This window comes from Schistocerca serialis, chromosome 9, assembly GCF_023864345.2.
Source record: "Schistocerca serialis cubense isolate TAMUIC-IGC-003099 chromosome 9, iqSchSeri2.2, whole genome shotgun sequence".
Classification (NCBI taxonomy): Eukaryota; Metazoa; Arthropoda; class Insecta; order Orthoptera; family Acrididae; genus Schistocerca; species Schistocerca serialis.
Window position 1 is genome coordinate 435,223,104 of NC_064646.1, and position 12,442 is coordinate 435,235,545.

A 12,442-nucleotide genomic window follows, 5' to 3' on the forward strand; every position below is an offset into this window, starting at 1 on the left:
TAGTGTACCCGATATTGTGGATCCACCCTCACTGCAGGGTGAGCGACAGCTGATGACATGTTCGCTCTAAGCAGAGGGGTGGTTTGGAGGCTGGCTGTTAGGTGTTGCCCATTCACATGGGGAGTGGACAGGTGGCAGCGCATTTAGCAGGGTCTGAGCAGTCACACAGGGGTGCTCTTTGCCCATTATCAGGAGCACCAATATTATGCGTATGACAGAATGTCTTAAAGAAATAACGGTCATGGTTGGAAAGAAAGCCAGTGTGCACTCAGTATGTCTGTCAGGAGGCCTCATCAGAGATGTGGAGGTGGCCTGGCTGTGGCTTCCGAGGATGCAGTGTGCAGTCCTCGGAAAGTTGTGACTAGAGTCTATTGGTTTTGTTCTGAGGCCACCCTGAGTTCATATGGGCAGCTGGTAGAAATGGTGAAAGCTGGTTGCGTTCCTTGTGAGGTGCAAGCAGATCTTGCAATTTGCAGCATTGTTCCCACGTTATCATGGTCCTTTGGTTTGGAGTCGACTGGAGGGTTCCAGCCCTCTTTTATGGTCTTGACTGCACATTTCGGGATCTCCATTATTGTGAGGAGAATTGTAACACACTCCTTGATAGGTCAGGGGTGCACTACACAAAGGAAGCAGCTACTCGTGTATCAGTGTATGTGTGGAGTGCACATGGCTTTTTTAGGCCAAGAGGTAGTTTTAGGTACTGACTAATTCAGCCTGGCAGCTGCTCTGGTGCTTAGTGATAGGCAGACTGCACCCAAGGGTATCAAGGGGTTCCCTAACCATCAGGCTAATTGGGTGTTGAAATTTCTGACAGCTATATTTCTAATGTGCTCAACAAAGTTGAGCGGATGGCACTGTGTGTGTTCCCAAACTGGAGTGACTTGGGGACCCTTTGCTGTTTTTTACACACCCATGTTAATGTTGCAATCCCATGTGATAACTCTATAGGATGGTGGAAAACAGGAGGGATGAAAAAGCTGAAGTACCCGTTATTGCTTTGGATCACATGCAGCTTTCACCGAATGGTTTTGAATGCTCCCTAGTGTTTCCAACCTCTACACAAGAGCAAAAGATGCAGTCATACTCCACCCCAAAAGGGTGCAATCAGTTTAAATGGTGATAACAGCCCCAGAATGTCATTAGAGAACGGTTGAAATGTCTGGGGTGTCAGCAATGTCAAAGAATGTGACAAACATCTTCCTGTTGCCCATTGCACTGTGAACTGTTTTTATCTATGAAAGACTCAATGACCCTGGGGAAGGGGTGGTTTCATTAATGCCCTATTGTCACCCCCCTGAGGCTTTTTTGTGTCAATTGTGAGTGGTGGTGTGTCTGAATGTTTTCGTTGGCCACCCATAGGAAAACTACATGATTTCAGTGCTGGGTGTCAATACTGAGATGGCAAAAGAATCGGTGGTATGTGGGTAAGAGAGCATGTGACAACCTTCTCATCATGTGCCACATCTACAGCAGCATTGGGCAGAATTGTGGTGAAATTTGGTGTCAGTCTGAAATTATTAACTAACTTCACAACTCACATGAACTTCTGAACTGTGAGCTTTTTTCATGTGTGTCAACACCTTGCTGTTTGAGGTGTTGCTGGGCCCAAGGGTGATGTCACAGGGTGAACCACTACAGAGGAAGGTTGTAGGTGCCATAAACCAAATTTCAAACTTATGCATTGCAGTGAGAGGCAGCTACGATGTTTCGGAAAAATGGTGCTTTAATTTTGTTGTACAATGTAGATATTAGTCACTGGCATTGAGAAACAGCCGAAATCACTAAAATTGAACAACGCTCCAAGGCCTGATGTCATCCCTGTCATGTTCTGTGCAGAATTTGTATTAAGAGGTATCTCCCATTTTATCCAGAAAGCACAGGTCATACCTATCCACATGAAGCATAGCAGAAGTGACCAAAAACTACCATCCAGTCTTATTGGTTTCCATCGGTAGTAGAATCCAAAATTATGTTCTGAGCTCAATCATACTGAGGTATCCCTAACAGAATGTTGTCCTCTGTGCTGACCAATGTGGGTTCTGAAAACATTGGTCATGGGAAACTCAACTTGTGCTTTTCTCACTGACACCTTGAAAGCCATGGATCAAGACACTCAGATGTCTCAAGTATTTATTGACATTTGAAGAGCATTTATCTTGATATCATACCATCATTTATTAACAGAAGTGTGCTAACGTGGGATATGAACAAACTCTGTGCCCTTAATTGCGGTTTCTTGATAGGGAGGACACAGCAGTGGAAATAACTTCAGATGTGCTCTTGTGAAGTACGTTAGGACCATTGCTGTTCTTTTTATTTATATTACAGACCTGGCAGATAATAATTTAGTCAGTTATGCAGTGGAGAGAAGTGAGGGGTGAAAATTGTAAGGGAGACAAAGTCTTGGCTACAGTAAGAAAGTTTAAATGGTTTTAGATTGGAGGTAGCAGTGAGGCTGACACAGAATAAATTGACATGGATAGCTGCACCAAATCAGTCTTCAGACTGAAGATCACAACTATTTCAGATATGAAATAGATATTACATCATCTGTTCAGCATTTTTCATGCCAGGAAAGCTGCAGATCAGACACGTAGGATAAGAACAATATTAATCACACATGGTAGTTGTCAGAGCATCTATAAAAATGTTTCACACAGCTTCATTAGATAATGTTTATAAAATTTTAGGTGTTGTGAGAAAACTTGCATGATTGATTAATTTTCAGTACTTGATATGTAAATGTCAGTACATTTGTTTTACTGATATGTGTTCAAAACAATTTACCTTCTGATTGCAACATTTTCATTTACTTTAGATAAATACTTTAGCTAAGCTCATTGACATCTTGTTATCACTAAATATGGAACATATCTCTCTATTTCTTAAAAATCATTGTTTGTGAAGGAGCCCAAATATGTGGATGGAATGCTGGCACTGTGCCACTACTGTGGCTACACCTCCAATGATTTCAACTGCTGTCAACGTTGCACGCGAAAGCTGCCCGACAACGTTAAAGCACTACCATCACAGGGTGTGACAGGATTACCAACTGGAACTAAGGAGGTGGGGAGATTACATTATGAAAATTTCTTTTCATATCTGTAATGGAAACACATTAATAATGTCATTGGAAAATATAAAAAGAGAATAACAGTTATGTCTTTGTGAAATCTGTTTGCGTCCTTTGAAGTTACGTGATACATATCTCATAGTGTTAGACTGTTATATTTTATGGTTCAACGGACTGCTAACATCTGTACATAGAGATTTGATACCAACCATCCTTCACAACCTGGGCAAAGTCCAAATAACAGGCACAGACAAAAACCGCTGTTCATACTGCCTGATGTAGACTGTTAGAAGCACAAAAATGAAATTTTCATTTTGATTGGATGCCCAAAAAGTTACTGTCCAGTGTTCTTTAGTTTAGTGATAGATTCCTTGAAGTTATAAGATTACTGAAATTACTGTTACATGCTGTGTTACTAAAGGCTAATGCAGCTTGGCTGTCTGAGGGTAAGGAGCCAGATTGTGAATACGTTCCTATCACAGTATATAGGCCTGACTTTGGGGTATTTTACCATCTGCATGCTAGCTAATACCCCAGGCCCTAGTTGTGCTTAATTCAAATATTTGTGGTGCTGTCTGCTCACCTAACTTTGATGGCATGACCTCTGGCTGAAAACACCACAGAATTGTTTATTGTATCGAAATCCTGCATATTATATCATCACATATTTTGAAATTGCACATAATTTCTGTGGCATTTATTTGGGTTTAGTACCAAGTGGTTATAAATTGTTATAAATTGATGGTCCTCAGAGGGCCTCAGTGTGAGGTGCATACTTAGCAGCGCCCTGAAACATTGTGGGTATGTTCATTAACTATTGAGCTTGCAGAGTATTAATAGTTCCACTTTCTGCCACAAGGTGAATATATGGCACTGTAAGCAGTCAGATTGTGAAATGTATTTTGTTTCGACTACAGTATGCTGTTTATCAGTTGGCAATGCTTCTTGATTTCTTTTGTGAAGTGACTGTTGGTGTAAATGGTTGTAAGGTAAAAGTTTCCTGTATGAAATGCAATGGCTATTGAGAAGAAAGACTGTGCATAGCTGGTAAAGCTTTTTTTCCCCCGGAATGGCAGGAATAGCGGTGCTGTTCAAAAGGAGTAAGCTATTTGTTGGCACAGGATTTCACCATCACCCTTCTCTTATCAGCTTCATACAAAACACACACACACACACACACACACACACACACACACACACACACACACACACGTGACACAACTCTCCCAATCAACAAAGAAAGAGGCCACTGTGCTCGGATTAAGAACACACTTTCAGTTACAAAATTGTACCCACTCCCTGGGATATATCAGCCAACAATACCATATGACATTTATATTTACTATCATAATTGATGATGGCGTCCTCTTGGGTAAAATATTCCGGAAGTAGTCCCTCATTCGGATCTCCGGGCGGGGACTACTCAAGAGGACATTGTTATCAGGAGAAAGAAAACTGGCGTTCTGCAGATCGGAGCGTGGAATGTCAGATCCCTTAATCGGGCAGGTAGGTTAGAGAACTTAAAAAGGGAAATGGATAGGTTAAAGTTAGACATAGTGGGAATTAGTGAAGTTCGGTGGCAGGAGGAACAAAATCAAATAGGGGTAATGCAGGAGTAGGTTTAATAATGAATAAAAATAGGAGTGCAGGTAAGCTACTACAAACAGCATAGTGAATGCATTATTATGGCCAAGATAGACACGAAGCCCACACCTACTACAATAGTACAAGTTTATATGCCAACTAGCTCTGCAGATGATGAAGAAATTGATGAAATGTATGAAGAGATAAAAGAAATTATTCAGGTAGTAAAGGGAGACGAAAATTTAATTTAATAGTCATGGGTGACTGGAATTCGAGAGCAGGAAAAGGGAGAGAAGGAAACATAGTAGGTGAATATGGATTGGGGGAAAGAAATGAAAGAGGAAGCAGTCTGGTAGAATTTTGCACAGAGCATAACTTAATCATAGCCAACACTTGGTTCAAGAATTATAAAAGAAAGTTTTACACATGGAAGAACCTGGAAATACTAGAAGGTATCAGATAGATTACATAATGGTAAGACAGAGATTTAGGAACCAGGTATTAAATTGTAAGACATTTCCAGGGGCAGATGTGGACTCTGACCACAATCTGTTGGTTATGACACTGCAAAAAGGTGGGAATTTAAGGAGATGGGATCTGGACAAACTGATTAAACCAGAGGCTGTACAGAGTTTTAGGGAGAGCATAAGGGAACAATTGTCACAAATGGGGGGAAAGAAATACAGTAGAAGAAGAATGGGTAGCTCTGAGGGATGAAGTAGTGAAGGCAGCAGAGGATCAAGTAGGTAAAAAGACGAGGGCTAATAGAAATCCTTGGGTAACAGAAGAAATATTGAATTTAATTGATGAAAGGAGAAAATATAAAAATGCAGTAAATGAAGCAGGCAAAAGGGAATACAAACGTCTCAAAAATGAGATCGACAGAAAGTGCAAAATGGCTAAGCAGGGATGGCTAGAGGACAAATGTAAGGATGTAGAGGATTGTCTCACTAGGGGTAAGATAGATACTGCCTACAGGAAAATTAAAGAGACCTTTGCAGAAAAGAGAACCACTTGTATGAATATCAAGAGCTCAGATGGAAACCCAGTTCTAAGCAAAGAAGGGAAAGCAGAAAGGTGGAAGGAGTATATAGAGGGTCTATACAAGGGTGACGTACTTGAGGACAATATTCTGGAAATGGAAGAGACTAAATGGAAGATACAGTACTGCATGAAGAGTTTGACAGAGCACTGAAAGACCTGAGTCGAAACAAGGCCCCGGGAGTAGACAACATTCCATTAGAACTACTGATGGTGTTGGGAGAGCCAATCCTGACAAAACTCTACCATCTGGTGAGCAAGATGTATGAGACAGGCGAAATACCCTCAGACTTAAAGCAGAATATAATAATTCCAATCCCAAAGAAAGCAGGTGTTGACAGATGTGAAAATTACTGAACAATCAGTTTAATAAGCCACAGCTGCAAAATACTAACGCGAATTCTTTACAGACGAATGGAAAAACTAGTAGAAGCCAACGAGGCAATACTGACCTTACGACTTATCTTAGAAGAAAGATTAAGGAAAGGCAAACCTACGTTTCTAGCATTTGTAGACTTAGAAAAAGCTTTTGACAATGTTTACTGGAATACTCTCTTTCAAATTCCAAAGGTGGCAGGGGTAAAATACAGGGAGCGAAAGGCTATTTACAATTTGTACAGAAACCAGATGGCAGTTACAAGAGTCGAGGGAAGTGAAAGGGAAGCAGTGGTTGGGAAGGGAGTGAGACAGGGTTGTAGCCTCTCCCCGATGTTATTCAATCTGTATATTGAGCAAGCGGTAAAGGAAACAAAAGAAAAATTCGGAGTAGGTATTAAAATCCACGGAGAAGAAATAAAAACTTTGAGGTTCGCCGATGACATTGTAATTCTGTCAGAGACAGCAAAGGACTTAGAAGAGCAGTCGAATGGAATGTCTTGAAAGGAGAATAAAAGATGAACATCAACAAAAGCAAAACGAGGATACTGGAATGTAGTCGAATTAAGTCGGGTGATGCTGAGGGAATTAGATTAAGAAATGAGACACTAAAAGTAGTAAAGGAGGTTTGCTATTTGGGGAGCAAAATAACTGATGATGCTCAAAGTAGAGAGGATATAAAATGTAGGCTGGCAATGGCAAGAAAAGCGTTTCTGAAGAAGAGAAATTTGTTAACATCGAGTATAGATTTAAGTGTCAGGAAGTTATTTCTGAAAGTATTTGTATGGAGTGTAGCCATGTATGGAAGTGAAACATGGACGGTAAATAGTTTGGACAAGAAGAGAATAGAAGCTTTTGAAATGTGGTGCTACAGAAGAATGTTGAAGATTAGGTGGGTAGATCACGTAACTAATGAGGAGGTATTGAATAGGATTGGGGAGAAGAGAAGTTTGTGGCACAACTTGACTAGAAGAAGGGATCGGTTGGTAGAACATGTCCTGAGGCATCAAGGGATCACAAATTTAGCATTGAAGGGCAGCGTGGAGGGTAAAAATACACTAAGCAGATTCAGAAGGACGTAGGTTGCAGTAAGTACTGGGAGATGAAGAAGCTTGTACAGGATAGAGTAGCATGGAGAGCTGCATCAAACCAGTCTCAGGACTGAAGACCACAACAACAACAATTGATGAAATGTAATTCTCTCCAAGATTTGATTTCATCTGGTTCCTACTACAAAGTGCAAGAATAAAAGCTATATCCTTATAAATTGCCATGCACTTATAAATGAAGACAACAGAAGAAATTTTCTGGAAGTAAATCAGTTTTGGAGTCCTTTTGATCTGAAATCTCTCCATACCTAAAAAGTGTTGAAATGCTCCTTAGTGATGTCAGTTTGCTAAGGGAAATGAAAAGAAAGTTAAGAATATTGCAGGAGAATATCCAGCACATTTCAGAAGAAACAGAAATGGGGAAAGATTGATCAGTATGTGTAACATTTCCCCGTTAAAAACTGGTGTCCCTACATGATTACCAAGAAAAGCCCAAGCCTGGATATCTCAAAATCTAAATCTAGAAGAATTTCAACTGGATCTTATCACCACATTCAAAAGGAATTCAAACGATATTATGGATGTTAAAGTGACCAGAAATGGGGAATTTGATTCAGATCATTATCTCTATGAGGTTAAAATATGACTTCTCATATCTAAAACAAAAAGGACTCCAGCAGAGCCATCATTTCAAAAGAAAATAGAAAATTTTAGAGAAAAATTGAGACAACTAAAAAAGGTGATTGTGTGAATCCCAGGTACAAATTACTAAAGTGACAGAAAAAATTTAGGACTTACCAACAGTAAAAAGAGTGATGAGTAACTAGGAGATCACTAGAAGATAGAACAATGGGCTAAAAAATATAGGTGTTTAATAAAACACCACCACCCAGGAATCCTTGCAATTGACCAGATGCAAGAGATGTCTCGTATGTCCTCCCACTACCCATGTGCTGCAGTCCTGTCGCAGGCATGAAAAGGGAGGGCCACCTTAAAATCAACACTGTGATCTACAAACCTAGCTAAGCACTGAGCCACATTCTATGTAGGCATGAAAACTAACAACCTATCTTTCCACATGAATGTCCACTACTAAATTGTGACAAAGAGATAGCTAGACCACACAGTTACTGAACATGCCATTCAGCATGATGTGCTTCACTTTAATGACTGCCTCACATTCTGTGCCATGTGAATTCTTTCCACTGCCACCACTAGCCTTACTGAACTGTGCAGGTGGGAACTCTCCCTATGATAATCCTCCATTCCTGTAAGTCCCCTGGAGATAACCTCTGCTGGTCCCTGTCCTCCTGTCTATCTCTACTAGGCTAACACCTCCCCCACACCACATCATCTCTTTATCTCTGCTACCATCCCAGCTAAATTTCTGCACATCAGACGCTGTTACAGTCGGGCCTTAGTGTCCAATGGTAGTGGCCATGAGTGTAAACTGTTGTTATTTTGAAAGTTTGAGTTCTACTTCAGGAGGAAGACTTTGTCTGAAAGCTGAAAATATCTCTAATGTTCTTTTTCTTTGTGCCTGTTTATGATTCTGTGTCTCCTCTAAGTGATGAGTTGCAACCTGTCATTTCTATTGTTGTTCTTTCATCCTGGACTTTCAATTGTTTAACCAAAGTCAGTGACTAATTCTTGGAAGAAAATCAAATGAAATTAAGGTACATTGCAGGGGAGAAACCATACAACAGAGTGGACTAAAATAGTTATAGTGGATGTAATAGGTATTAAAACGGAAGGGGCATATGATATGACAAGTGTCTGCAACAAGACTTGCATAGGTAGGAAAAATAACAGAATGTGTGTGTGTGTGTGTGTGTGTGTGTGTGTGTGTGTGTGTGTGTGTTTGTTTGTTTGTTAATGCTAAATGACAGAATTATAAGCTGGGCAGAACAGAGGAACTTGCAAGATGGCTGTGGTGCAATGCAGACAATAGTTGGTTGGAAAATGATTGTTAACAAGGAGATCTATGAAAAATAGGTAAAATATCAGAAGTAATGGCAGGACGAAGATTAATCTTTTTTGCACATATATTGAATGAATGAAAAGGCTAATGAAACAAATCTTCCTGTATTTCTGGATTAAAAAATCAACAATAACTTGGTTACAGAGATAAGAAAACTACTAACAAGAAACAATGTCAAAGCATAATAATAATATAAAAAGATTGTTTTAAGAATATAGTACTAGATTTAGAGTGCTTTCAAGACAAGAAATAAAGAGCAGGAGCATCTTTGACAGAAGATAGGGAAAGACAACACAATGAGAAGATTGAGTAGTACTGGAAAAATTGGAAACAACAAAGAGGAGGATTTGAAGTTCTAAGATCCTAGTTGATTAATACAAAGGAAAAAAAATTACAAGACAGTAACCATGTTTCTTCTCACACCCTCTCAATGGATTAAAAATTATAATCATTTAATACAGCACATTCTAAAAATATATTGTTATTGTCATTTCCTTGAAACTGTTGCTGCCTTTTTAATACTACGTTGTTTCCTTTGAAATATCCATTTCTTTAGCTTTCTTCATACCAGCAGCTTCTTATACTGTTCATGACACTATTGCCATTTTATCCGATCTCGTACCTGGTCTGGGCAAAGGCCTGATATCTTGAGGTGTTCGTGCAGTCATCGCTGACTACTCCATCCTACTGTCCATTTACCACGTACTCTTAAACTAAAAACATCTTTGCCACTGTTGTTGCATCTGTTCTAAGAACATGCGCGTATCATCATAGATGGCTTTCTCCCATTTTATCCAGTATTGACACTACATGTAAATTATGAACTTATTTTATGACATGATCATACACTGTTAATTCAGATGTCCACCTGAGCTTGCCAACGAGTTGTTGTTTCAATTCTTTTGTTAAAGATCAGCGTTCAGTACCATGCAGTGCAATTATACTTATTACAGATCAGTGTACTTTAGGCTTGTCTGTTTGGAATCATTTGGTCACAGGATAAGTCAGTCACAGAACCTAATAAGATTCAGTGCTGCTCAGGCAGCTGGAGAGGTCTGTGCTGAGATTTCAATCAATCAAGAACGAACATGTTGTCGGCAAATTATTCTTGGTATGGTCATTGTCGTTTCTGGTATGTATCCAGATTTTCCTGCTGTAAAATTTTTCTTCAGTGTTTGTGCTACTAGCACATTAAAATCTCCCATTACACTTTTCAATATAAAATATTTGTGGAAATGAAATGTGTTATATTTTGTTATTTTGATACCATTGAATTTGAAACTAATGTTGAAATTCCCATAGTAGCTCTATTTTTTGAACTTTATCCGTTACCTATAATTTCGCATTTTTCATTAAATATTAGGTATCACAAAACATTTGATAGCACCGCCTGATAATAGTGTGGTATTTACAGCACAGTATCATTGTGTGATTGGGTGCATATTCTGCTGTTCTTATAAAGTGATCAATAGTATTGTGATCAAATAATAGACTTCAGTTTGTAGGAATTATTTCAGGGAGGAGTTCATTTAGTCTCCCCATAAAAAAGGCATTTTCTTGTGTTTAGATTGAAGGAAATCTGGACTAGACCCCACTCAGTTGCTGTACTATGTGTTTGTGTATCCTCAGTGTGTGGATAAATGGAACACTGTGTGCTTGACTTGAACGTGGCTCACCAACCATACTAATTTTTGTTATTTCTCTATGATTCCCAGTGTAAACAATAATGTATGTCTCAATGGAAAAAGGCAAGAGTTATTTTCTCCAATACATGCTCTGCAATTCATTCTGTGTGATGTAATGTTTCAATTCATTTCTCCTCTGTAAATAAAAAACCATGCTGTTAGAAAAATGCAGATTTCTCTCAAAACACAGCCGCTTTGATTCACAAGATGGCGTAAGGGGAGCTCAGTGATGTCATAAAGGATCTAGATCATCATTAAAAAAAATCGTAACAGCTGGCTTCACACTTAGCTGTGGAAGTAGCCATAACACTGTAAAAATGTCTAAAAACACATGTAAAAATGTCTAAAAACACAAAGTACAAACATAACTGGAAAGACCGAGCAAGGTGGCGCAGTGGTTAGCACACTGGACTCGCATTCGGAAGGAGGACAGTTCAATCCCGCGTCCGGCCATCCTGATTTAGGTTTTCCGTGATTTCGCTAAATCGCTAGAGGCAAATGCCGGGATGGTTCCTTTTAAAGGGCACGGCCAACATCCTTCCCCAACCAACCATAACTGGAAAGCTGTCATGAAATGTTGGGTACTAAGTGACCCTGTGTTAAGTGAACATTATTGGACAGTGAAAACAGGTGCCCTTGTAACATAGTACCACTGACAGAAGGCTGAAAAGAAATGCTTGTAAGATATTTGGTGATTTTTAATCTTCTTTCATCTTTTCTTGTAATATATATACAAAAAGACATTATCTGAAGAAAAGTTGATCTATAAATTTTGACACAAAAAAAAGTCAAAAAATCATATCCCATTCTACATAACATTCACCTTTGCAAAATCTGTGAAACAGTGTTATACTCTTACGGTGGTTGCTGTCACTATTCATAGCAGTATTTTACCATCTCATCAATCCATTTACAATAATGTCTTTTGAGTGTCTAAGGGAAACATTCCACGTGGGAAAAATATATCTAAAAACAAAGATGATGAGACTTACCAAACAAAAGCACTGGCAGGTCGATAGACACAGAAACATACACACAAAATTCAAGCTTTCGCAACAAACGGTTGCTTCATCAGGAAAGAGGGAAGGAGAGGGAAAAATGAAAGGATGTGGGTTTTAAGGGAGAGGGTAAGGAGTCATTCCAATCCCGGGAGCGGAAAGACTTACGTGTGTATGTGCGGAGGGATATGTGTGTGTGGTGAGTGTATACCTGTCCTTTTTTCCCCCTAAGGTAAGTCTTTCCGCTCCCGGGATTGGAATGACTCCTTACCCTCTCCCTTAAAACCCATATCCTTTCGTTTTTCCCTCTCCTTCCCTCTTTCCTGATGATGCAACCGATTGTTGCGAAAGCTTGAATTTTGTGCGTATGTTTGTGTTTGTTTGTGTGTCTATCGACCTGCCAGTGCTTTTGTTTGGTAAGTCTCATCATCTTTGTTTTTAGATGTATCAGTATATATATACACACACACACCAAAGTTCATTTTGCAAGTTGTGGACACAGAAATATTGTCCGTAACCTGAAGCCATTGCCTAAGTACCCTCAGTGTGGTATTCCCCATGTTATTTCACTAGTCTCTCTCAAACTCTCACGGCCGTATGGCTTCTGACAACCGTCTCTCTTTCACATCCCAAACAGTTTCACAAGACACTTG

The 12,442-nt window shown here is 39.5% G+C and overlaps 1 protein-coding gene across 5 annotated transcripts in view; it reads left to right on the forward strand.

Moving 5' to 3' along the window:
* The window catches only part of LOC126418458 (protein piccolo-like), a 344,054-nt gene that overhangs the window by 226,130 nt on the left and 105,482 nt on the right, over positions 1-12,442 (forward strand). For 3 of the 5 annotated variants that reach the window (XM_050085227.1, XM_050085225.1, XM_050085226.1), the window contains exon 9: positions 2,911-3,069. The exons of the other annotated variants lie outside the window; for them this stretch is intronic. In XM_050085227.1, the coding sequence (XP_049941184.1) occupies positions 2,911-3,069 (159 nt within the window). The remainder of the gene's footprint in view (positions 1-2,910; positions 3,070-12,442) is intronic. 5 annotated transcript variants of the gene reach the window in all.